The sequence below is a fragment of the Camarhynchus parvulus genome, chromosome 2 (genome assembly GCF_901933205.1).
Source record: "Camarhynchus parvulus chromosome 2, STF_HiC, whole genome shotgun sequence".
NCBI classification, from domain to species: Eukaryota; Metazoa; Chordata; class Aves; order Passeriformes; family Thraupidae; genus Camarhynchus; species Camarhynchus parvulus.
This window is the reverse complement of record NC_044572.1, coordinates 8949938-8977240: the sequence shown is the minus strand read 5'-3', so window position 1 is coordinate 8977240 and position 27303 is coordinate 8949938. Positions and strand designations below refer to the sequence as shown.

General features: G+C 49.0%; 1 protein-coding gene across 1 annotated transcript; it reads left to right on the top strand.

The window, feature by feature from the left end:
• The first annotated feature begins 23214 nt into the window (after nt 1-23214).
• Nucleotides 23215-26427, top strand: MNX1 (motor neuron and pancreas homeobox 1). Its single transcript, XM_030943635.1, has 3 exons — nt 23215-23818; nt 25754-25914; nt 26007-26427. Exons 1-3 carry the CDS (start codon nt 23215-23217, stop codon nt 26340-26342), a joined length of 1101 nt encoding a protein of 366 aa, XP_030799495.1. The 3' UTR covers nt 26343-26427.
• Nucleotides 26428-27303: the final 876 nt, after the last annotated feature.

Genomic DNA, 27303 nt, shown 5'->3' with positions numbered 1-27303 from the left:
TTTGTGAAATTTCTCATACTCTAGAACTGGTATTTGTTGTGGTGATTCATCATTATTTTGTGCTTACCTACTTCTCCATATTCTCCTTCAAGTTTTGGGATTAAGACTGTCTTGTCTTGGGTTTGTGAAACACCCAGCACCTTGAGACTCAATAGACAATAAATAGCATTGCAATAATAATTAAAATCAGAGTGCGGTGTCAAGTACAGATAGGGGGAAATAGCAGGTTTTCCCATCCAAATAATTCCTGAGAGAAAGCAAAAGCAAGGTCTTTTCATTTCTTGGCACTGAGTCCCTGATGTGACTTCAATTAGAATTCTCAGAAGCAACAAAGATCATGATATGAATGCAGTTTAATCAGTCATTTTACAGCAGCAACAGTGGCAATTAGAAGTGGTTTAGTACTTTTAGGTCAAGATTAAAAATTATAGAATTTATTGCTGCTGATTTAGATATAAGTGTGCCAATTAATCAATTACTCAACATAAAGAATTGACAATTCATTGACTTCTTTTTCCAAAATAGCAGACTACTGTTTGATAGTTGAGAATTTGAAAATATATGGATCTGGTACAACAAGTCTTTTGGAAGAAGTGCAGGTGGGTAAAAATAGGCTAAATAAAAATAACACTGAGAACCTTGGCAGTTTTCATCAACCTCTGTAGCCACAGGGTTATTGCAGAATGAAAAATGAGATGCAGCATTTGATTTTTGTGCAGGACACAATCATACTCTGCAGCAAACAGAGCTGAGGTTCATAGGCAGCACAGGAGTCACCTCCTCCCAGACCTGGTTCTGCTGTTGCCTTTCCTAAGCAGCTGTCAGAAGGCATTTAGGGGAAGTAAAATGAATAAATAACGTGCTAGGCAATCCCCCTTCAGTTTTCTCCTTGGGTTTGGCCATATCTACCTTTCTTGTTTCTAAATAATCCAACCTGCCTGCTAAAGCTGGGCTCCAGAACCAGCCATTCCCAGCAGATGCCCTGTTCTGATGCCAGCAGTCAGAATTGCCTGGAGAGCTATTTCTGTTCTGCACAAAAGCAGAGTCAAGCTTTGAAAGGTGCCTCCAAACCAAGTGTTTGTGTTGGTGGTAGAAGAAATAGCACCAAGGAGTTAGTGAGCCTTGGAATTTGTGTGAGAGGAATCGGCCCATAAGCACCAGTGTGATTCCCACCTGGCCCAGGAGGGATAGAGGCTGCAGTTTCCATGGTGATCAGAAATCACTGCCCTGTGGGCTGCTGGCCTCACTCTGCTTTCTCTTGCCAGAAAATCCTGTCTCAGCAATCAGAACAATGGGGATACACAGTACTGTGCTACTCAGCCAGAATAGTATACACCTGCATGTAAGGAATATTTGCATCTCTTCATGTTGCAGGAAGGAAAGAGAAAGTCTAAGATCCCAAATATCCAAATTCCTTTTGATATGAGTATTCCTACACACAGAGAAATTGTATAAATGCAACAAGTTGCAGGGGTTTTTTGTTATTTGAATCAAATAACCAGTAGGAAATGGATGAGCAAGAGAGAACTTTTGCATTTAAATAACTTGTTAATGTCTAGAAACCAAAACAGTCACAGAACAGCAATAAAGAACCTCTTCAATTGTTGCTGGAGGATGTCCATAAAGAGGATATAATGAAAAAGACTGCCCAAATGTGCAAGGATAATATAGTTAATGTATTACTTCTTTTATTATTTTATCATCTTTCATTAATTGCTGGCATCTTTCCTGCAGTAGCTTGTTCCATGAAAAGGGCTTTTAGTCAAATGTCCTAAATGAAACAACCACTTAGAACCCAAGAACAAGGTTGAAATAAGGTTCACCTGACTTCTCTAAATCACACTGGAAGGGTGAGGGCAAGCCTCATGGGTTTCATTTTTGGCAGCCAAATGTCAGGACTGAACCAGACCCCACACAAAGGTGTCCCCAGGAGTACAGCTGTATCTGTATCCTGAAGTAAATACCAGGTCTGAGAGCATTAAGAGATGTTTCTATCCACCTGGGCTTCTGGGATTCTCACAGAACCAAGCCTGGGGTAGATGCTGGCCAGGTGGGCTGTAACATTTTTTACTCTTCCTCAGGCCAACACTGAGGCACTGAGCTAGTTTGCTCTCTCCCCTGCAGGGAGTCCTGGGCTCAGTTTTGACCAAAAAAGAACAAGCCTTGGTCTGTGCAAATGTTTCCTCTCAGTCAAAAGCTACCAAAAGTCAACAGCTTTTCCAGAAACCCTCTGAGAACTTTATCAGGACAGGGGAAGCAGCCAGGAGGAGTGTCCCTGTTCCTACACAGCTATAACAGCCGGTAAATGGATCTCCAGGTGAAACCTGGGGAGCAGAGGCTGGTGCTCACACTGGGAACATTTACTGAGGTCACTCCTCCACCTCTCCTCTTTTCCCCAAAGCCAGCAGAAGGCTGCCCATGATGAGCACAGGGCCTGGAGCAAGCCAGAGGCTCAGGTAACATTTGGAAAGGCCCATTCCTGTTCTGTGCCAAGAACTTTCCATGTGTGGGTGCTTCAGAAGCAGAGCCCAAGGAAGGGCACATTCTGCCTGCTCTGAGCTCTGGGCAAGTCTAGGGAAGTCTACAGAAACATTCCCAGCCCAGCTCAAGGGGCTTTGAGTCAATACTTTGTGCAGGAGGGTTTGGATAATTCTCTTCAGAAGCAGCAGTCACCACTCCTCTCCATAACTTTTAAGATCCACAAATACACTTCCAAGTCCAATGGTTACCCCCATTTCCTCACTAGAGAAAGGTCATGGACTTGACTGCATCAGGGATACAGGAGTCACTGATCACATACAGATGTCACCATTTTTGACTGACTGATGTTTATTAAAACTCAGTGAGAGTCAGAGATTTCCCTGTGTTGAACAAGGGTACTTCCTCAATCACAAGCTGGCCATTTTATGTTCCCATTGCAATTGTTCACTGTTCTTCTGCAGCAGAGACTTTTTTTCCAGCTACCAAAGATCCAGCTCACATTAAAAACATGAACCAGTAAGGATATTCTGAAATTTATGGAGAAAATATCTAGAAAAAAACCCATTCACTGATACTGGAGTAGGCACCACAGAGACAACCCAGCAAATCAGAAGCAGCCAGGAACAAAAGAAATACTTTCTTCATCAGACCAAATTTTATAAAAATCCTGAGCTTTTGACCTTTAGACCATAACAACTGATTTTAGTGGAATTGCTCCCAGGTTGCTTGACAATGGTTGGGAGGAGAATGAATCCATATGTCTTCACTTTATATTAATTTCTAACACTGTCAGGAGGACTAAAGGGCTGCTTTACCCCAGGCAGTGAGAGCAGAACAAAAGAACAGCCCCTGACTCTTGCACAGGTTATGTTGTTGCTTTTGTTCAATGATTCTGATTAAGCTATACTCAGATAACTGAATTTAACTACATAGCTAAACTGATATAATTCATACAGGAATCAATTATAATCCTTGGGACTGCACCAGCTTGTAACCTTCTGGTTTGGGTCTGTGCATGCCCCAATTCTTGCCGAGTTTGGTGTCAGGATGCACCAGAACCAAACAGAAACTTTTCAATTAAATTCCTTTCCAGTTAGCAAAGTATTTGGCAGAAACATATCAGTTTAAAAAAAATGTTTCCTCACTTCTGGTTGGAATTTTTGACCAGAAAGAGGAACAAAAAAGATTAATTTCAGGACTCACCTGCCCCAAGGGAAAAGGGTCCAGGTCTCTCACCCAAGCAAGTGCTGGCAGCACCAGGTTTGGTTAACAAGGGCTGTGGAGACCTGGTGCTTTTATCTGAGGCAACTGCTGTGCATAAATCACTGGTAAAGCAATTGCAATGTCACCTGAGGTAGCTTGAGGACCATCATGCATGTTAAGTTCATGGGATCCATCCAAACCCATTGAAATATAGGAAAGTTAAGTCACTTCCAATCATGAAGTTGCTGTTGATCCACAGATAAGGCAAGTGAGATTTGCCTGCCTCAGTCACAGGTAACATCCACTGTGCTTATAGAGGGTATTTCTGCAGATAAAGGATTTGTAGGCAGTCTTTTGCTGAACAAATTTAACTTTCTGTTTTACTCTTTTGCAAGATGATTCAGAAATTACCTGGGAGCTGTCACTGCGTAGTTAGGTCAGCAGTTTCAGCCCATGTTCACAAATTATAAAGTAATTTTTCATGGAGTATTTACTGTCTCTGACATGTGCCACATGGCTGATAGATAGGCAAGGTGAAGTTTTGAGCAGGACAAATGTAATGATTCTCAGGAAAAGCCAGTTTTGGTAAAGAAAATGAGGCAAAAGTTGACCATTGTGTGGTGACTCAGAACAAGGGCAGGAATCACACTTCCTCCATAAACACAAGCCACACACCATCCTGTCCCTGGAGAGCAAATTAAAAGTTTAGGTTGTTGAGATCAGAGATCCAGAAATAGGTACTCTGGTTCCTCTTCCTCATTGACAGCAGCAACTCCCACTGTTAATCACATCAAACTGGAGCTTTTTCACTTCATCCTTCTATGAACCATCCTTCTCCAGAGATTTGATTTCAAAGCTTTTGCAGCTTTTTTCTTTCAGTCATTGCCTAATTTCCCTTCTTCCCTCCCCTTCTTTTCCTTTCCACCCTTCCCATGTCTAGGCCTGATGGGACATCAGACCTTCTTCACTGTTTAAGGGTTTGGCACAGAGCCCCCATCTTGATCCCTGTGGTCCCAGAGTAAGTTCAGTGATCCTCTTCTGCCACAGCTTCTCCTCCTCAGGAGGGGCTCCTTTCCACTGCTACTTTTTGCTGACTGTGTTGCTTGCTTTCTCAAGAGTTTAATAATAGTAGGGTTTGATGATTCTCTTTCCCTGCTTGCCAAAACCCAAAACATTTAAATGCTTACCTTGCCTCACACAATGGAAAGAACCTAATGTGCTTAAACATGGGTTTGGGATTTTGTAGGCAAGAGGAGATTGCCAATGTTTTAAAGTCATTCATTTCCAAAACAGAGGGAAAAGCAATTCTGTCATGATCTGTATTTTATTATCTAGCTTATGATTTGTAAGCCAGGAGGACAGAAGGGACATTTTCTCTCTTTTGGATTGGCCAGAATAACTCATAGCTCATTTTAAAATCAATTATATTACATAGCAGATTTTCAGCAGTTCAGCCTGGAACTGCTCTCAGATCTTAGAAAATAGGATTGTCAAAGACCTTGAGAAGCCCTTGATTCAGCCCCCAGGGTGTGATCAAAAATATCTACATAATCTCTGATTGAACATTTGTTAGCCAGATCTACTAAAAAATATTTTACTGCATTAGACCTCAAGCCCCTCCTGCTTCTGGATATATCCCTTCATGCTGTACAGGCTGCTCATGGAGGAGAACTGACCTTCCTAATACAGCCCAGTCCAGGATCAGAGTTTGGATCTGTCCCTCACCTTTAGTTCCCACTTTACTGTATACCTGGGGCAGAAGGTTTATTCTTAAGGCTTTGGGTTCATTCAATGAAAGTGTAAGTCCCAGAAATATCTTTATTTGATGCTATGCAATTGTCCTTCTCCCATGGTTCAGTATTGGTACTGGAGGGTTCTGAATATACAAAGCCTAGAGCTACTCTTAAATATTATTTAAACTTTTTTCAAACATTTTTTTAAAATCAGAACAGATTGTTTTGTTGAATCTAAAAGAACAACAGGCAACAAATCAATAACCTGTTCAAAGACAAAATATCTGAGCTCCGGGGTAAGCCTCCAGATCATGGCAAAGCTGCAGATGGAAAGTGGAGCCTGTTTTGCTCCCAGCCTGGATGTCTGCAAGCAGATCCCATTCCCAGGAGCCACCTACAAAAATTCTGACTGCAGGTTTAAGAAAAGGGCTGGCCTTGGTGATTACTGCCTTTCTTGACCATTTTTGTCATATGGGTGGGATAGAAAGAGATGACAGCAGAGACTGGAGAGGCATTGGCTGTCTGTATCAAGTGAGGAAATTTGTTTGGAGGGAAAAATGAGGCCCTAGAAAATGAGCCTAAAACCAGATATTTGGGCAGGAGGCAGTATTTCTGTAGGAGTAGGACAAGGGATATATATATCCCAACCTCTACTGACTAACAGCTCCCCTAAATAAAACTTCACCAGAAGCTTTGAATGGCCATCCTTTTTTTTTTTCTATTCCTTGTGCAAGGCTTAAAATTCCTGTGTTTAGTTAAATAAAAGTTCATTCAATTCCAGTGGTGAATGGCAGCAAAGGTGAAAATCTCAGCAGTGCCACTAAATGAAAACCAATCCTTCTCTAGGAGAGCTGTTCCCTTCAGCAGCCCCATCTCTCACTGCCCTGCAGAGGCAGCTGCCAGCTGTGGTGGGGGAGTTTTGCAGAGGTGACCCTTCAGCTGCACCCACCTGCACAACAGAGAATTTCCTCAAAAGTGGCTTGGTCACCAAGCCCAAAATAGCTGCATCTGTTTGTGTATGAAATGGTCATTGCATTACAGCCAGCAGTGCTGATAAAGGTTAATTACTTAGATAAATTGAAAAATCTATGTTCATTTACAAATGGACATAAAATGAAGTCTCAATTATTATAATTTATTTACACTGTCAGCTTAGAGGACAACATATTCAAAAATATTGCTGAAAGCTGGGGCCCTGGGGCCTGATTCTTCAGAGTCTTATCCTCTGAGTAGCACCACTGGAGCCAAAATAGTTAAGAGGGAGTAAGGTTTGTGCTTTGTGGAGAAAGAGAATTTAACTTGTGTAAGAGTAGAGTGCATCAAGAATTTCTTCCTTGCCCAAAAGTCATGCATATTTGATTTGGATAGTCTAGAGCATTTTTGTGCTACAGTAAATTCACAGCAAATATAAAAAGACACTTCCATATATTTATTACTCCAGAGAGACTTGTAGATGGATTTCACCTCACTTACCATACCACAAGCAAATTATGTTGAAATCCTTCCAAGATCTGAAATGATATGTTTATAAATTCTCCTTATTGAACTCTTGGCCTCAAGTAACTTTGTTATAATAAAACATTTAGGTGTTTATTTTCTTTATTTTTTTTAATGCTTTCTGTTTACTGTGAGAGAAGTGGAAGCAATTTGTAACTTCACATCCATCTGCTGAATTTTATGCTGCAAAACAATCATAAAGCAGAATGAACCAAATAAAAAAAGTAACACTCCAGCATATCAGATATGTAATGAATTTCTGTATGTACTGTTGTTTTCATTATGCTGATTTACAGCCACTTTAATGTACCCAGCCTTCTTAAACAACTTAAGAGTTGATTGTTCTGGAACTAGACTGTGATTCAAGATAGCAGAGTGGCTCTTTGCCATCTTTTAGGAAAATTCTAAACCCCTCTGGGAGCAAACAGCCTTGTATTAAACAGTTTGGGCTATTCAACATACAAATTATGTCCTGGCCACTAAAACTAATTGCTCAAATGGGGTGGAAGCAAAATCAACACCTCTGGAGGTGGAGACAAGCAAGCAGTGGAGGATTAGTGTTTGCAGGTACATGCAAATCACACATCAGTCCTTGGGTACTGAGAGTTCCTGGTGCACTCACAGTAATTTCACTTGAGGATTTGCCTTTAATGGCACAAGGCAGTTCTGGCATTGCTGTGTGTTATTTGTATTCCCCTGCAACAGCCTGGCAGAGTCCTTTTAGACAGTGGCACTCTGGCTGGTGTGTGCAGGCAGGAAGATGCAGTGAGAGCCTCGCTGCAGGAGGACAGAGCTTTCCAGCCAGGGCAGCATTTCAGCCAGTGCCCCACGTCTCCAGAGGCTGCAGGAAGGAGACCCTCTTTGGAACACAATGTCAATGTACCTGCTACACTTCCAGGAAATACTTGCATCCTTCAAACAGCAGAGAAAAAAGAGAGCAAGTCTGTATGTCCCAGAGACGAATCAATGGCACTACAGATGCTGCAGCCCTGTTAGAGGAAAGCATCATCCTGAGCTTTCATTTCCTGACCACTGCCAGTGGTTTAGCCCAAGGGTGGCTTTCAATGTTGTTTTTCCATTTTCCCATCCCCCTCACCACAATGTGGTGTTGTAGATCTCCAGCACTCCTGCTGTGGATGGGCTGTGCTCAGCTCTCTGCCTGCCTGGAGCCCAGGCTGACACAGCTGGAGCCTTCCTGCCCCACCAAGATGGCCCTGCCCAGCCCCTGAGGATGGCAGGGAATAACACAATTCCAAGCTACAGGAATGTTTCTTCAGATGCTGCTCAGCAGCTCCTCACCCAGATCAGCTCAAGGCTGAGCCAATACCCACTGGTCACCTCTGTGGTTGAACCAAATTTGCTGGTTAATGGAAGGCCTGGGAAGCCAGCTATGAAACTTAACTAGACAACAAAACAGAGACTTAACTGGACCCCACAAAACCTTGTGAACCTCACATTTGCAAGACACCATGCCAGGAAGGGACTCTGTGTTTTCCTCCTTTAGCATTTCTCTCTATCATTGCTGTCACAGTCGCTGTCACTGAGTTCTTCTCCATCTCCCTCTGCTTTGTCAAGACAGCTCTGAGCAGCAGCCACCAATATCACCAGCAACAAAACCTCTCTGGTTCATTCCCAAATCTGACTTTTCTTGCTCAGCACCCTCTGTTCCCCTTTTCCATCCAACACCCTTGTGGGATCAGGCCCTGGAGCTACAGAGCCATAAATGCCAGCAGTGACTGTAGCAGGACCTGAAACAAGAGCTGCACCAGAGCTTGCTGCCAGAAATGTCACTGAAATTACTACTACTCTTCTCTCTTTTAATCTTATCTCTTTTACAGGCTCTCTCATCAGCTTCTCAGTGAGTTATAAGCATTGTAATAACATTAATTAGGCGTCCATTAGTATCACAGATATGACTTTTCATGCAGCATTATGGAGATACAGATTTATAAAATGTCAATATTTTCTTTCCCTGCATTATGTTAATCATGCTGTGAGTTGCCACATGAGCAGGCCTCATGGAGGCTGGGATATTTATGCTGATTTAACATTTACAAGCCGCCAGTCTGCCTGGGCACTGGGCTCTGCACAAACACATGTGAAAGGCTAATGGGCTGCACTGAAATATGTGCCTGACTTCAGTAATTTTATAAACACTTTAAGCACATTAGGACACTTGCACTGATCTGCAGACACAGGGCCTGGTCCTATTCCCTGTCAAACTGGTGGCAAAATTCCCACTCAATTCCCTGAGACCCAGTTCACTGGGCCTCAGCTCAACAAATGTGCAATAAATGTGCAATAAATGTACAGTAAATGTACAGTAAATGTGCACTAAATGTAGAAAATGCAGACTCACTTCCACCCAGAGCAGAGAACACCTGGAGTCCAAGATACACAGGGAACCTGCTGGGAGATGGGACCATGCACGGGCTGGGCTGAGCCTGCCATGTTGAGGAGGTGTTTACACAACTGCAATGTTGGAGCAGGGTTTATTCCTGCCCAAATTCCTTCCCAGGGTAGATGCCTGCAGCACCTGTGCCAGGTGAGAGCTGTGTAACAAATATTTGTGAGTTCTTCCATCCAGTTCCACATTTTGTGGTGCCCATCTGGCTGGACTGAGTGGACATGGACAGAGCTCCTCAGCTGGGCTGCAGTGTTGGATGGAAGGTGGATCAGGACACAGCCAAGAATATTCCCCAAATGTCACACTGCAAGGAGGTAAGATGATGGGACATATCAGCTCATCTCCCTTAAACATATTGATTACCTTCTTAAGCACACACCTAGTTAGAAAAGGTCCTGGGTGACTCCAACATCAGCTTTTCCTTCCCATCAGCATCAGCTTGCCAACTCCCACTCCAGTCTCCAGCCCCCTCCCCTTATTCCCTGTGACCCCATGAGTCCCCAGAGCATCACCCTCCTCATCCTTCACCTCTCTCCTTTGCACACAGAAAATTCAGCAAAGCAGAGGCTGCTGCCCCCACGTTGCCCATGTATCACCATGATATTTTCTGAAAAATCCCCGTGGCAGGATTTTTCTCCTGAGAAGCTGAGAAGCCTCAGAAAAGAAATGTAAACAATAATTATCTGATTACTTGGAATGTAATTTGGAAGTTGCTTACCCACAGGTGTATCTTTGATTAATTCCATGCGAATTATTTTTACTTAATGACCAATCTCAGTCCAGCTGTGTCAGACTCTCTTGTCAGTCACAAGTTTTTATTATTCATTCTTGTCTAGCCTTCTGATGTATTCTTTCTCATTCTTTAGCATAATTTTTAGTATATAATATAATATAATATAATATAATATAATATAATATAATATAATATAATATAATATAATATAATATAATATAATATAATAATAAATCAGCCTTCTTGGAGTCAGATTCTCATCTCTCACCTTGTCCTGGGGACCCTCACAACACCACAACTCCCATGTTGTCCTTTGGACTGTCCTTGCCATGTCCCCCTTACAGATATCTGCTGTCCCCCTCTGTGGCAGCTTTCTGAGCCAGGAGGGGTTGTGCAGGTCTGGGTTTGCTCAGCACCAAATGCTGCAGGGATTGATCCACCCAGGAGCTCCCAGTAGCTGCTTCAGCTGCTCTCAGTTTATACTGGAGGAGCCTTGTTTGTTTCTTTTCATGAGAGTAGTTTCTGTTGGCATTGCTTGGTCTGATGTCAGCATCACAGTATCCTCATCTTGCAGCACTTATTTCATGTAGTCCTGACATGATAACTATGTCCACTTAATCTCGCATGGAAATTTCTTTTCGGTGTCCATTGGCCTGCACTGATTTATGCAGACACTGCTTTCTTGTGTCACTGTGAACGGCTCTCCATAGATTTTCTGTGTCATTGATTTGCCATCATCTCCACAATCCAATACAATTTTCCTCCACTTGCATTTGATATTCTTATGTTGACACCAAAGACCTGCATCACTAATATTGTATTAACATCATTTTGACATGGGAAGAAACCCTCACTCTAATAACATTTGCTGATATTAACTCACCATAATGCAGTTACCAGTAATTTGCTTCCAGAGGATTGAGTCTTTGGACTTGATGTTCACCCATCCTCTTCAAAGTGCTCCTGATGATTGTACCCTGCAATGCACTTTCCTCTCTAAATTAGTATTAATAATGCAATAGCAATAATCTGATCGATCAGATTTTCAGAGACACTGCAAGAATTTAATTCTCACAACAACCTAGGCAAGAAATACTCTTCCTGCTCCATATAGCAACAAGCTGGAGAGGTTTTCAAATTTGCTTTATGAAAAACCAGTAGATGATTATTGGAGTAAGGGGTAGCCCAAGGGCTTTGTCAGTTGTGTGAGAGACTCACAGCCCTTCAGCTCCTCTACCTGACCCAGACAGGCTCCAGATGGCTGCCCTGACCTGCTGGCCATTCCCCATTCAAAGATTTCATTTTTTGTTACAGTCAGAGATTCTGGCTCAGGCCCTAGCAATCTCTCTCAACAAAATTTAATCAGTGCTGATATGTTCCCATGAAAAGTTTCAGTTTTAATAAATCAGCATTTTCCAAGAGAAAAACATCTGGTTGGAAAACTCCCAGCCCACTCACATCTCTGCTATCAGCTACAGAAAGTCAATATTATTCTCCATCATCAGGACCACCTCTACACTCCAATTTTTTAAGAAAGTTAAACTAAAGTCCCAATAAAGAATATGATTTTTTTAAGTGCCCAAATGATGGAAGACCCCAGCGATTTCATAGGACTCCTGTTCCAAAGTCACTTGTAAGCTTTTGAAAATCCCAGTTTAAATCTATCATTTTGAAGTGCAGCTTGATTTTTACAGTCTGGGGTTCAAAGACATGGCAAAAGCTAAACAAAGCTTTTTTGAGACCACAAAGCAAGATGACACTGTGGACAGAGTGGTGAGAAGGGGAAGTTTTGAGCGCTCCTCTCTTTCACATGTGGATAGGGCAGCAAACATGGGCTCTTTGCAGGTGGAGACAGCTCTTTTTTCTTTTTAATAGCCGTGTTTGTCACCTGGCCTCAGTTCCACTCATTCACCAATATTATTTCAACTGTCAAAAATAAAAAAAAATGCCAGAGCAGGGCCGCTGACAAAAGGAGATGTTGGAGCCATGACCCATAGATACCTTTTTGAAAACCACACTGAGCTCAGCCAGGATGAAACCATGTCGGAACCCAGGACATCCCTCGGGCTGTCCTGAGCAGCCAAGACCCCTGCCAGGGGGCTCAGAGACCCTGGCACAGAGCCCAAGATGCCTGTGGGTTTGATTATGACTCATGGAGCAAGTTACCAACCTTAGATGCAGATCTGCAAGCCATGACAAATTAAGTAGAATGATAGTGAATTTATCACAAGGTGAAAAAGTAGATTTTGGGGTTTTTTAGAATGGGGGTTCAGGAGGCAAGATGGAGGGATTTGGACGTGTCCAGCCTTTCTCCTTCTTCTTCTTGGCCTCCATCTTCTGCTGTGATGTTGGCACTTTTAGATTGGTTTAGAGTAGCAGCTCAATGTCTAACACAGGTGATAGGTATTGGGAAGTAATTGTAAACATTGTACACATAGTTTTTAGTATAAAGACATAACACTGCCTCTGGGGCAGGCAGAGTGCCTGGACTGTCTTGCTGAACAGACCTCAGCTGGACAGGAGAAAGAATTTTATAGATAAGGAAAAATAAACAACCTTGAGACAGAGAACTGAAGAGCTCTGACTCCCTCTTCGAGCATCAGGCTGGGAAAAGAGACTTTCTAACATTTCTGGGAGTCACTCTGACCAGCGAGAGGCCCCGAGACAAAACCACTGCTCTGTGTATTATCCATTGTCAGAGTCATGGAATCACAGAATCATCGAAAGATTTGGGTTGGAAGGTACCTTAAAGATCAATTCCAACCCCTCAACCACTGGCCGGGATTCCACCCCCTAGATCAGGTTGCCCAGGGCCCCATCCACCCCAGACTTGAGGACACAAAGTGGCCCAGTAGTAACTCCCAGTAGCAATCCTGAGGTACTCACAGCCCACTGTGAGAAACTTTGGGGGAAACAAAAGGATTTTCCAAGTTGCCACAGCCCCTCTTCTACTTGCTGAAACAACCTATTCAGCAGAGAGCTTTAGGAGAGTTCAGTATTAAATTGTCATTTTGTCAATAAAATGTCATTTCATCAATAGTACGTCCAGGTGGCCAAATGTTTCTGCATAATTAATTCAACTGATGCATTAAGGAATGTTATACACAATATTAATCAAAAACTACTGTCAATATACGGACCATATATAAACTCAGCTAAGAAAACTACAAACCTGTTTGAAAGCTGAGCTTTTTTTCCCAAGGTGATCCTTCAGTCTAATGAGATGTGGATTCTGCTATTGAAAATACCATTAAGAAAATAGCATGATAGTCCATGGAAATATATTATTTAATTTCTCAACTGTTTTGTCATCAGAAGGGCATTACTGGGACCTGAACTTAAATTGTACCATCTGATACCCAGGGATCGCAGAGACCAGAGCCTTCAAAGAAGGAGCATTTGTGGTTCTTGGGAAACTCTATAATTTTGGCATTTGTGTTTGTTCTGAATAAAAATAAACTGCAAATTTTGTACATCTTTCTGAGAAAACAGAGCTTTGAGAATACTCTGTCAAGCCAAGCAAAAGCATTTTCTTGCAGTGTGGATTGAAAAGGTTTGCCACGTCAAATCTTTTTGCAAAGTCGTTCTGCAGTGAAAATGAGGTTATGTAATCCCAGGACTTTCAGGAATTCACTCCTCCGTGAGTAGCTGCTGAGCACAGGAGTGGCTGATTGCAGAGAGCACTGACCATCGCTGACCACTGCTGATCACCACTGACCACTGCTGACCATCACTGACCACTGCCAACCACCACTGACCACCACTGACCACTGCCAACCATCACTGACCACCACCGGCTGTCACTGACTGCTGCTGACCACCATCACTGACCACTGCTGACCATCACTGACCACCACTGACTACCACTGACCATTGCTGACCACCACTGACCACCACTGACCATCACTCACCACCACTGACCGCTGGCAACCATCACTGACCACTGCCGACCACCACTGACCATCACTGACCATTGCTGATCATCACTGACCACCGCTGACCATAACTGACCATCACTGACCACTGCCGACCATCACTGAGCATCACTGACCATCTCTGACCATTGCCGACCATCATTGACCACTTCTAACCATCACTGACCATTGCCGACCATCACTAACCACCAATGACCACCACTGATGACCACTTACCATCACTGACCATCACTGACCATCACTGACCATTGCTGACCACCACTGACCACCACTGACCACCACTGACCTCTCCCTCTGCCTGGAGCTGCACAGGCGCTGCCTCTCCCTGCCCCGCCACCCCTGCTGTCCCTCCTCACCTGTCACCGCCCTGTCCCTCCATTCCCCCAGCCCCAGCCCCTCTGTCTCTGGTGTCCCCAGCCCCAGCCCCTCTGTCTCTGGTGTCCCCCAGCTCTGTCTCTGGTGTTCCCATCCCTGGATTCCCTGCCAGCCCCGCGGGTGCGGTACCGCCGCGCTCGGCAGCATCCCTGTGCCGGCTCCGCTGTCCCCGCTGTCCCTCAATCCCAAGAGAGGCACACAACCCAGCGGCAGGGAGGGAAATGCTGCTCAGAGCCGGACCGGGAGCGAGGGCAGCCCCTGGAGATGCAGCCGAGCAGGATGTGCCGCTCACGGAGGAGGCGCTTTGGGAAGTTTTATGGTTTGGCCAAAGTCTGGGTTTGTGGCATCGGTGACCGGGGGTGTGCCCGGTGCCGATCCCGGCCGGCCGCGCTGTAAATCAGGGCTCAGTGGGTGTGCAAACATCCTCACCGGGAGACCTTAAACCGGCTGGAAAAACGAGATTATGTTTTAAAAAAATGCAGGCAGATATTTCAGATATTCGGGGATTTCAGTCCACTCTGATCAAATGTGTGAAAATGGAAGCAAGTGAAAACAGGTCTTAGAAAGGGTATTTTAGACATATTTATTTACAGACAAAGTCAGCAGCTCTGCTAATGTCAATAATAATTCACACAGGGAAAATACAGCATTGTTCTCACTCCTGAGAGAGTCACCAGTATGAGGCTCGATGAACAGTGCAGCACCATCTACATGAGCTCTGTTGGATTTTATATCGACAATAAATATGAATATTTTCAGAAAATTTCAATAATTTTGCTTGCATCAGTCATTCTACCACAAAAATAGCTTCACTGTAATCAGCTGCAGAAGCAAAGCAATTTAATTCTGCACTTCAAATTAAACATTTTATTCTGAAGCTAATAGTATGAACTTCAAACGATTTTCTTGCCTTCTATAAACAAGATCATGTTCTAGAAAATTTCATCAGAGATGTTTTTAATTTCATTACCTCCTTGTAATTATTTCCTATCCTTAACATGGGAAAATTTATTCTCGGTTGGTATCTGTCCCCAGAAAATTTTAGGTGTCGCAACAAGTTGACAGGTTCTGCACAAATAAGCCACTTAAGCAAAGAAACCACTTAGATTTATCTATTTTATTTGTGTCTGATATTCTCAGTGTGTCTGCATTTTAAATGTATTTTAATGTAAAGGTTAATGGAGTTTTAATAAAGGGCAGATGGCTACTCTAATTGCAGAACACACAGCATACTCTCTTAAAAACCTCTTTAGCTGGCTAGACAGATATTAATAATTCTGAATGCCATTAGAAAAGCAGAGGTTTGAATCAAATTATTCTTCAAAATTACATTTATTATTAAACCAAAACTGCAATCATTGCATAAATTTTGCAAAGAAAAATTGTATTATCAATGTATCAAGTAATCCTGCGAACTCTCTATTGTCTATTAAAATTATTTCTATTAAAACACCAAGTGTTCAAATTTCTATTACATATTGGTTTTCATTCAGATGTCAATTTTCAGCCTTTTTTTCTTTTAATTCTCTAAACATTTTGCTAGTCACTCAGTCTGCTCCCCACTCCACTAATTTGATTTTTTTTTGCAAGAGCATGATTCCTGGCTCACATACCATTATGCATGCACATTGCAATCCCTGGTACGTGTCTTAAAAAAGAGAAGAGAAAAGGAAATAAAAAGCCTGAGCTATTTTGTACTAGGCCTTGTGCCAAGGAGAACCTCCTACCTCCAGAAAACAATAGTGAAAGAAAACTGGATCTGTGAATATCTTCAGAGCAGCCAGTTCACTGGGAGAGGAAGGTGGCCAAATGCTACCAGAAATCAAGAAGCCACAGGTAAAAATACTACGGGGTTTATCACAAAATAATTTGATTTTTTGAGCATTTAGAGGCAGGCATTTCAAAGGGCTGATTAAATCCTCAGGAGCTCTGATGTGAATCTGAAGGCACAGCAGAATGACCATGTAACACCTAAAATAATTTAAACCGGACAGCAATTTTCTGCTTTGGAAATAATTCCTCTAACCTCTTCCTGCCCCTACTGCAGACCCCTCAGCACAAGCCCATGTACACCATAACCATCCCCATCACCCTCTGAAATTAGCAGTTACATTAACAAGGTTTTGAATTATTGGTTGGGATGCGGTTTGGGGCTCTCCAATGGAAGAGAAGTAAGTTTTATATCATTTTATGAACAGACATTAATCAATGCTAAATCACAATGAGAGTCTTATGGAATCACATATTACAATCTCCTGAATCACAGGAGGAACTCGCTGTGATTGATGTGACTACAGTGGCATTTGGTGTCATCAATAGTGAGAGCAGCTCCTGTTCAGGTTTTACCACATCAGTTGCTTTTTTGAGCCCACCATGGATGGGAGAGACCTTTGGAGCCCTGGCCAGGAAACAATATTATTTGCTTCATTGTTAATCTACCCTTATGATTCATCTTTTATCCTTCCTGGCATTTCTGTTGTTCCTGTGACATGCACACTGGATGCCCAAAGAGTCCCAGAGCTGAACAGCCTGAAGGTGAAGAGAGGCTTCATGTGTACCCTGGAGAGGTGGCAGGTGTCCCACTCTCCGTCCACATGGATCTCTTCTTTTTCCAAATAATTCCTCTAAAATAATTACAAGAGGCTTTGCCTGGTTGGAGAGAGGGTCCCATGGAGGCAGGGCTGGAGATGGGAACCATCTAAATATGGAAGCTCACGGCAGCCTCCAAGATCTATGGATCCTCTCACATTCCCATTTGGAGAGCGCAGTGACACCAGTGACAGCAAAGCACAGCTCTGCCTGCTGCAGGAGGGACTCTGTGCACAGCTTTTCTTTGCCCAAGCCATGGTGGAGAGGTCCAGAATTACTCCAGATGTGGGCGGGAGGCAACTTCTCTGTGGTGGCGTTTAAGCACAGATCAGTGAAGGACCACACAGGATGTCCCAGTCGCTGTGAGCAGGTGCCTGAGACACTGAGCCCCACTGTGGCCCTCAGGTGCTGGAGGGTGGGGTGTGATGGGATGGGATGGGATGGGATGGGATGGAGCAGGGAGGAGGCATCAGCTGAGGGATGTAGCAGTAGGAGCCCCAGGGGGACAGGGGAGCAGGAAACAAAGCGTGTCCTCCACAGCCCCACGTTGTCACAGCCATGCTCACCTGCCCATGTTCCTGGCAGACCACTCCCTGCACCCACCCTGCTCCTGGGAGGCTGCTCCGTTGGCCTTGCGTATATTCAGGTGCCCCATGGCCTCCTGGGGTCCCCTCAAGTGTCACAGCATGGGGATAGAGCCAGCCCAGCTCATGGAGAAGGTGGGACTGCAGAGAGTCTGTGGCTGTTCAGGGAAGGGGGACTGCACCCAGGGTAGGATGACCCTGGGAAGGAATTTAACAAGATCACCCGTGTTGCCCAGCCTGTGTTTTAGGGCAGCTCTTCGGGGCTTTTCCTACACAGGAGAGGAGAGCAGAGAAGGTGAAAGAAAGAGCACCAGCCCCCCTCCAGCTGCTTCTGTCACAGGAGGGACACACATCCCCCTCCATCCCCATCCCCAGCCCACCCCTTGGGCAGTGCTTTGGGGAGGCCCTGCAGGTCACCCCAGCCCGGAGAGGGCTAGTTATTTAATACCCCATTACACACATTCGATACATATTTAATTTCCTGTGTAGCTCCTAGCCCAGGCTCCTGCACGGGACAGCAGCAGGGAAAGGAGGTGTCCCTGCACAATCTCTCAGCTGCCAGAGGAGGGGGGACAGGGGGAGCCCCAAACGCGTTCTGCAGCCCCCGGAACTGCGCTGGAAAACAAAGCAAAACAGAGCAAAACAGAGCAAACCCTCAGCTTTCCCCCCTCACAGCCCGGTTTGCCCGCAGCGGCGGCGGAAGGAGCAGCACAAGCGATTCTCCGAGCGCCGCGCTGCGCGCAGCCCCCGCGGCCACGAGCGGAGCGCGGAAGGGGCCGCGGGGAGGCCGCTCCCCGGTGCGCAAAATGCGCGCGGTGTTTCCCAGTGATGCGCTCAGCCAGATGTTTAAGACGTATGAGAGAAGAGTAGTTAAAACCCACATTATATAGTTCTGCCTAGTCTAAAATTGCACGCGCTGACCCATATATTTTAAACTGTAAACGGACTCCAGTCACTTAAAATATTGCAACGTCGATAGGACTAATTAATTGGAAATAAGAAACGAAAGAATACAATTAAACGAGGAGAGAATCATTTTCTAATTTAATAGCGGGACATTTATAAAGATCACAAGCTAAAAGGCATCGAATGATCCTATCGACGGAGTGTTAAATCAGCGCAGCTGGAGGCGGGGAGCGGCCCCGGCCCCGCTCCCATCGCCGCCCCCGCGCAGAGCCGCGCCCCGGCCCGCGGAAGCCCCGCGCGGTGCCCTCAGATGCGGTGATGTTTTATTAGCCCCCATTTCCTAACAATAATTTATTGCGATAAAACAGACACCCGAGGTCCTCTTAAATTGTCTTTTTATAATGAATAAATTTAAACTGGCTAATTAATATATAAACTAACCCGATTTGTCAGGTTGATTTGTATTTTAGTTAATTGTGAAAGTAATTACCACACGGGCAAATTAACAGCTTTCTGGAAATGACCAAGGCAGGGTTTTTATTTCCTTCCTGGGTGAAGAAAATTCATTTTTCCCAGCTCTTGATGTGATGAATAAAAGTCATAAATCTGGGTGATTGGTGCAGGCAGAGTCTAAATGGCTTCATATTTCATTTTAGGTTTAATAGAAATATTCATGTTCTGTTTTAATGAAATTAAATTGAAGGGGGGTGGACTGAGAGGCTGTCGGTCGGGCTTAAAGGGGCAGCGCGCTCTGGGTGGGCTTTTTGTTGTTTTCCTGTGGATGAACAAAAACTGTCCAGCGTTCGTTATTCCAGACAAACCGCGACTGATGCGGGAATTGCAGCGGTAGCAGGAATAAATTTTAAATTTTTGTTTCACATTATCAGAAGAGCGAGTCTAAAGCCATCCAGGCAAAACTTTGGAAAATGGCTTGTAGGGAATAAAAAAAAGAAAGCAACCAAAAAACATATAGGAAAAGTGTCCCGGCCTCCTAAGGCATGTCCAGCTTTTTATCCAGATGTGGGGTCTGAGGTGAAGGCAGGGTTTTGCAGACCGGCCCCCCTCTGCAGCTCGGAGATTTTGGAGTGCATGAAACGCCCTTTCCCCGGGAGGGACGGGCGGGCACGATCGCCCCCCGGCACCCCAGGAGGGGCAAGGCGCTGGTGGAGACCCAGCCGCCTTTGAGACCTGCCCGGAGCCCTCCCGGCAGCCCCAACTTCTTTACCGGACGAAAGGAACAAGTTTGATAACGCAGAGGCGTTTTCCAAGTGCCTGAGGGTGCTGGTCCCAGCCCATTCCCCCCCCAGAAGGGCCCGGGGCAGCCCCCGGCGCGGGAGCCGCCGGCAGCCGGGGCCGCTCCGTAATGGATCTGATCTGTGACTTGTTGATTTCCCCTGAGCAAATAAGGCTTTGATGCAGTCCCGGCGAGAGTGGTTAGCTGATGAATTGACAAAAACTAATCAGCTTTATTGGGAAACAGGTTAAGGGCAGCAGAGTGTCAATAATTCTCCGCCTGACCCCCTCATCCATTAGGAGAGGCAGCTGATTAGACCGAGAAGACCCTGTGCTTTTTGCACTGAAATTGCTTTCATAAACTCACCATTATTAGCAGTCAATGCAAGCGGCTAATTTAGAGGAGACATCCCGAGGATGTCACATTTATCAGGGAGGTTTATGTATCATTATCTCATTTACAGAATGTCGCAGTGTAATATGTGTTTTTGGCAATAACGGTGGCCCGCGCCTGCGTTTGCAGCGGCTTTGGGGATATCGGGGGAGTTAATTCGGAAAAATGAGAGACACCCCCATGGCAGGGCTCCGCTGTTCCCACCGGGATTTACCCCAGAGCCCCACGCCGCCCCCTGCGTGCACCGCCCCGGCTTTTCAAAAGGCGAGATAGGGATCTGTTTGCCCTCGGCCGGGCAGCGGGGGCTTTGCTGAAAGGGACCACCCGGAGGTGTCGGGGAGCGCGCTCCTTGCGCTATCTCCGAGATAACCGCGCATTGTTGGCTCCCGGGCAATACACTGGATCAACACAGGTGCGGGAGCCGCAGGGAGTTCAGCAGGCCCGGATGCCCTGCGGCACCTGTGGGGACAAACACACGGAACGGAACGGTGCGAGGAAAGGAAAGGAAAGGAAAGGAAAGGAAAGGAAAGGAAAGGAAAGGAAAGGAAAGGAAAGGAAAGGAAAGGAAAGGAAAGGAAAGGAAAGGAAAGGAAAGGAAAGGAAAGGAAAGGAAAGGAAAGGAAAGGAAAGGAAAGGAAAGGAAAGGAAAGGAAAGGAGTTTTTAAAAATTGTACTCTTAAAAAAAAAGAAGTCTGGAAATCGAAATTCCTCTCCAAACACTAAATATCCATCAGCCAAAAGATGCGACACCCGGACCAAAGGAGCAGGGTGTCCAGACGGGGCGGCCGCCCTGAGCCCGCCGTCGGGAGAGTGATGTACCGGGGTCAGGGGACCATGCGACCCCGGTCCTCGCTCCCCACCAGCCGGCCTTGCCTTCTGCCCCATCGCCGCCGGGAGAAGCCCTCACGGCACCGCCCAGCCTCCAGCGCCGCCGCTGCCAGCCGCGCATCCCTCTGGCCGCGGGACCCCCGAGCGCAGCCCTGCGCCCATGGCTCCCTGCTGGCACCGGATGGCTTCCCCTGCAGCTCGTCCCTCGTCCCCAAAACTGCCCTGAGAAGTGCCCGCACGCTGTACCCAGAGCGGTTCCCCTGCGTGCGGGACGATCCGCAGCCGCCACGGGCCCGGCGCCGCCGACCCGGGCATCGGGAACCGGCGCCGGCTCTGCCCGGGGCGCCCGGCCGGTGACAGCCGTGTCCCCGTGTCCAGCGGGGACACTGGAGGGGGGTGGCCCTCATCCCTGCGGGGCCGGGACGCAGGGAAGGAGGCGGGTGCGGGTCCAGCACTCTCCTCCTCCTCCGGAATCTGTCACAGGGACAAGGTCCGGCCACTCGCTGCTCTGGGACTGCCCCTGCGTGGGGCACGAAGTGGCGCTCAGTGGGAAACGTGGGGTCGGTGGGGATGCCAGGGGGGACGGCCGCGATCCCGGGTCCGTTCCCTGGGGCCTCCTCAGCCCCTCGGCACCCGGACAAAAGCGAAGCGGCTCATTAAAACCATCCTGCGGCTCGGGGTCCTCCTCTCCATCCCAGCGAGCGGGGGGCACTGGGGTCTTGTGCGGCTGCGAGGCTCGACCCCAGCCCCGTGTGCGGGCTGTGCTCGGTGCGTGTTGGGCTTTCCCGGGCGGCAGCGGCTCTTCGGGAGCATCCCCGGGGCCCGTGTGTGTGCGTGTGGCTCTGCTGTGCCGCGCGTGTGCATCGTGCCAGGCCTATGCACGGGTGTGTCCGTGTGCCTGCTGCAATTGTGTCCGCATGTCTGTCCTGCTTGTGTCTGTGTGTCTGTCGTTCGAGTGTGTCCGGAGGTTCTAGTGAGGTCAAGGTGGGGGAAAAGTGCAGGGGAAAAGGAGAATATGAGGGCACTGAGCAAAGGGTTCGTTCTCTGTAGGTGTGCACGCCCCTCAGATGTGCTCCGGGCCTCCCTCCCACGGAGCAGTGTCAAGGGGACAGGGCCAAATTGTCAGATATTTTGTTGGTTGTGTTGGACTCCATTTCTCTTCTCCATTTCCTCCTTTCTCCCTTTCTTTCCCCCTTTTTCTCTCCTCTTTTCGTTGCTTTTACTTTTCCCACCTGAGGGCCAGGGGTCGGGTGGGACAGCGCACCCTTGCTGTGCTGCCCCGGCCCCCCTGGGGCACAGCCCCGCTGCCCCCGGGTGCGGAGCAGCCCCTCCCGGGGGGCTCACAGCGATGGAGCCGCGATTTGGGCATTTCCCGCGGCCGAGACCCTTCTCCACGGGGGAGAACTTTTGAAAGGAGAACGTGTTTGTCTTGGCAGCGCTTCGTGCCGTGGCCTGACCTTTCGCTCACACGGCCGGGCCCCCCCGGGCAAGCGGGACTCTGGTAAGGAGAGACCCCTCGCCCCGCTCTTTCCCTTTTCTGTCCGAGGCTGTTTGCCTTAGATAAGCAGGTGTAATAAGGCTGTTGACAGAGCCGGGATTTGGTGGCAGGGTGACTCCCTGACCCGCAGGTGTTTATTCTTTCCGACTCGTTAAAAAGCGGCCAGCGGCGCGTTTACGGCAAATATTTACCGGGTGCGGGAACGGTGGAAAACTCTCATCGGACACACGGCGGAGCCAGCGGAGAGCCGCACACTGCCGTGGCTGGGAGGGTTCTCTCCGCGGGGAGCAGCCGGTTCCCCATGGGAGTCCCGGGAGGTTCGCCACGGGTGTCCCGGGCTGTTCCCCATGGGTATCCCGGGTTATCCCCTCGGGTGTTCCGTGCTGTCCCCCATGGGTGTCCCAGGTTATCCCCCATGGGTATCCCAGGTTATTCCCTCGGCTGTCCTGGGCTGTTCCCCATGGGTGTCCCGGGTTATCTCCTCGGCTGTCTCCCATGGGTATCCCAGGTTATCCCCTCGGGTATCCCGGGCTGTCCCCCATGGGTGTCCCAGGTTATCCCCTCGGGTATCCCGGGCTGTTCCCCGGCGCCGCCGCCCGCAGCGCTGGGCGCACGGGGGGGCGGGCGCTCGGCGGTGACGGGTTTGCGGCGCAGCCAATGGCGAGCGAGGCCGCAGCGGCGCGGGGCCAATGGGAGCCGCCTGCGGCCCTTGAAGGGGCGCGCCGCGGAGCGCGGCCGCACTGCCGCCCGCCGCCGCCGGGAGACGCGGCCGGCCCGGGGCAGCCGCATGCTCCCAGCCGCCTCCCGCCGGCGCTCCCATGGAAAAATCCAAAAATTTCCGCATCGACGCGCTGCTGGCTGTCGACCCCCCCAAGGCGGCGGCGGGGCAGAGCGCGCCGCTGGCCCTGGTCACCTCGCTGGGCGGCAGCGGTAGTAGCAGCAGCGGGAGCGGCAGCCCTCCGTCCTCGTCCTCCTCTTCCTCGTCCTCTTCATCCTCCTCCGAGCACCCCTCCGGCGGCCCCGCCGACTGCCTGCGCACCGACAGCCCGTCTCCGCCTCGCCTCCTGGCCGCGCACTGCGCCCTGGTCCCCAAGCCCGGCTTCCTGCCCGGGGCGGGCTCGGGCTCGCACCCGCACCACCACGCCTCGGCGGCCGGCATGGCCCTGGGACTGCACCCCGCGGCGCCCGGCGGGCCGGGCATGCCGGCGCAGGCGGCCCTCTACGGGCACCCGGTGTACGGGTACTCGGCGCTGGGCGGGCAGCACCCGGCGCTCTCGTACCCCTACTCGCAGGTGCAGGGAGCGCACCCCTCCCACCCCGCCGCCGACCCCATCAAGCTCAGCGCCGGCACCTTCCAGCTGGACCAGTGGCTGCGGGCCTCCACCGCGGGCATGATCCTGCCCAAGATGCCCGACTTCAACTGTGAGTAGCCGCCTCCCTCCACACCGCATCCCTCCGGCCCCTCCATCCCCTGTCCCGCTGCACGGCCCTGCCGGCAGCTGCCTCCTTCCGAGGGGGTAGAAGCCCCCTCCTGCCCCCCTAAACAAGCTGCGGACTTAAACTGGAAGAGACGCTTTTATTTTTTGGCAAAATTTATGTTAGAAGAAAGAAATAGCGTTCCGCAACGGGAAACGGGGATGTGCGGTCACATCGCCATTCCCTACCCTTGAGGAGACCCGCACAGCCTGGGCAGGTTAAATGGGAAGGTGACAAATTGTTCCCTGCCTTTGCAAATGCCCTTTCCCGCCGTTCCAGGAGGGAAGAAGCCACCGGGGAGGGGAGGTGGGAGTTGGTCAGGGGCCAGGGCAGGGACAGGAGTCCTTGTGGTGTCCCTAAAACCCCAGTCTCAGTGTAACCCCCAAAAGCGAGGTGGCAGGTCGCATCACTCACTCACCGTTCTTAATTTTATTTTTCCTTTATCGGAAATGGATGTATAATAACGATGTCAGGCCTCCTAGACAAAGAGATATTGGGAAGATCTGGGATCGGCCAAAAACTTGGGGATCTGCGTTCCCTGGAGATAACGAATAGGAAGGAAGTACAGTCGGAAGGGTTTAGGTCTGGGCCCAGGAAAGGCTGGGAGTGCTGGATGGAGCCCGGCAGCCCCGGAGTCCCAGCAAAGCGCCGTGCCGAGCTCTAGGCCTCGCGGCGATGGGGAACTTGCATCTGGTTTAAGCAAAGATCATTTTCGGAGGTGTGAGCTCTCGGTGGGAATGGCCGGTTTAACAATACCGGAGGTGTAGTTTTACGAAAATCATGCCAGGAAAAGAATTGCGAATTTTTCACCCCCCCCCTTCTCCTACACGGCACACACATTCGCAGACAAAAAAGTCCATTGTTTTCTCTCGGATTGGGATTGTTTAGACTGGAACATTCAAGAAGAAAAAATAATTAGGAAAGCTGTTAGAGTCCTGCCTCTCAAACAAGGGGCAGAGGGGAATAAATAACCAAGCAAAACGAGTCAAGGAAAATCGCACCGCGGTGAGAAAATCTCCTGGGCGCTGCGGCCGGGAGCGGACACTGTCCTATTCTTTCTGCCGCTAATTTAGCGAGCTGTCTCCAACCGTGGCCAGGGAGCAGAAGCCGCCCTTTCCCAGATTTCTTTTATTTTTCTAAGCCTCATAAGCCAAAGTATCTAAATAATTTGAGAAATGGGTTAGGGTTATGGGCAGTAGCGCTGCCGGGTCGCATGCTTAGGGGTGTCGAGGCCTTCGAAGAGGCTCAGTTCCCGCTTTCTCGTGGCTGAATTTTTTTTTATTGTTTTGGTATTTTTCCCTCTCTCTAATAAATCCTTAATTTTAGTTATTTTTTTAATGAGGAAAACAGGCTTTTTTTTTTTCTTCCCCCCGTCCCCGTTTCCAATACAGTTTTCTAGTCCTCGCTGATGATTTACACTCCCAGGGGCAGCTGGTGCAGGGCGCGGAGCGGGCCCCGGTCCCGGTTCTGGCCTGCAATCCCGCTAATTAAACGGGTATAGGCGGGCAGGGAGTGCGGCAGGTTTAACTAAAACGTTAAATGGAGCAAATTGTCGCTCCCCGGAGAGCCCCGTGCCCCTTCGCCGCGATCCCTGCCTTCGGTTTATTGTCTCGCGTTTGTTGGGCTCTTGGGAAATCAAGAGACATATTTTCCTTTATTTAAAAGATTTAATTTAATTCCCTTTTTTTGGTCCCTGTGGGTGATCCCCTGACACGGCGGAAGCCGAGAAACGCCGGAGGCAGGGAGGCTGGAGGCGATCCCCGGCGGATGATGGTCCAGCCGTGCTCCAGCCTTTCCTGCTTCCAGCGCCCTCCCGGGGGATGCGCGGCCGCGGCTGGGCGCTCCGCGCTCACCTCCGCGCTCCCCCTTCTCCTTTCCCAGCCCAGGCGCAGTCCAACCTCCTGGGAAAGTGTCGCCGACCCCGCACGGCCTTCACCAGCCAGCAGCTGCTGGAGCTGGAGCACCAGTTCAAGCTCAACAAGTACCTCTCCCGGCCCAAGCGCTTCGAGGTGGCCACGTCGCTCATGCTGACCGAGACACAGGTGGGTGTCCCCGGCTCCGGGAGGGCTGGCCGGGCGGGGCAGCCCCGGCGGGCGGTGGATGAGGGGATTTGCTTGTGTCCCGTCTGCCCCAGGTGAAGATCTGGTTCCAGAACCGGCGCATGAAGTGGAAGCGCAGCAAGAAGGCGAAGGAGCAGGCGGCACAGGAGGCCGAGAAGCCGAAGGGGGGCGGCGGCGAGGACAAGGGGGATGAGGAGCTGCTGCTGCCCGCCCCCGAGAAGAGCGCCGGCAGGAGGATGCGGGAGCTGCCCGACAGCGAGCCTGAGGACGAGGAAGACGAGGAGGAGGAAGAGGAGGCGGCGGCGGCGGCCGGGAGATGCTGCCCGTACCACTCCTCCGACTGTTCCGAGGCGGACGAGGAGGACACGCAGCCCCGGGGCCGGCACGGAGCCCCGGCGCAGCCCCAGTGAGCCCCCCGCGGGTCCAGCTCCTCCAGCCGTCCCGCCGCTCCCGGTTGGCACCTGTCCCGCTCCCCTCTTGTTCAGATTTCTCCCTGCTTGGAGAGGGATGGAGAAGAGGATCCTCCGCATGCCGGGAGGGGAAGAGGATTTATCGCGAATACAGTGTTATTATTGACTGAAAACCAGACAAAACTTGAGCTCCCTCACCCCCCACCCCTGCCCCTTGGAAGCGCGTTCCTTTCGCTGAGTATTGGAAATGTTTTGTTCTTACTATATATCGGGAAATCTGTTTATGTCATGAACGTTAAAACTGCTGGAAATCTCAATACTGTCTTTATTTTTGTATATCATATTTATAAAAAAAAATTGCCTCTACTTATGCATGCTAAATTATTCCCCAGGTCCTCCCACCCGTGCGATGGTGGGGAGAAAATAAACGGCGTTTTTTACTGGAGGTGTCCGAGCGCTGTGTGAGGGGAGGATGCTCCCGGGCCACGGCATCCCGGTGCTTTGGGAGGTGCCGAAAACGCTCGGGAGGGAGCCGGGAACCGCTTCCTAATCCGAATTTAGCCCAGTGCCACAGCTGCCGTGTAATGTCTGATATTTAGGGGATAGTCCCGAGAGGAGCGCCTCAGTACCAGGAGGGAGCTGCCCCGGTAACAGCGCTCGGGTCCCGGGGAGGCAGCGGCGCTCCTGGCCCAGCGATGCTTTGGGAGCTCGGGGAACGGCGGAGGCATCCCCTCCCAAGGGAATGGGGCCTAGGAAAGGAGGGAGCAGCGCTGCTTTCCCGGGGCAGCTCGACTTCCAAAGGAGCGAGGCGCTCCGGTGCCCTCCCCGGTCCCGAGGACGGGACCCCCGGCTCCCCGCCCCGCCGGCGCTGGAGCGCGCGGTTTTCGATAACTGCGCCGTTTATCTCGCCAATAAATTCGCAGATCAATTAATCCCTGTCACCGCGGCTCTTCCCCAAATC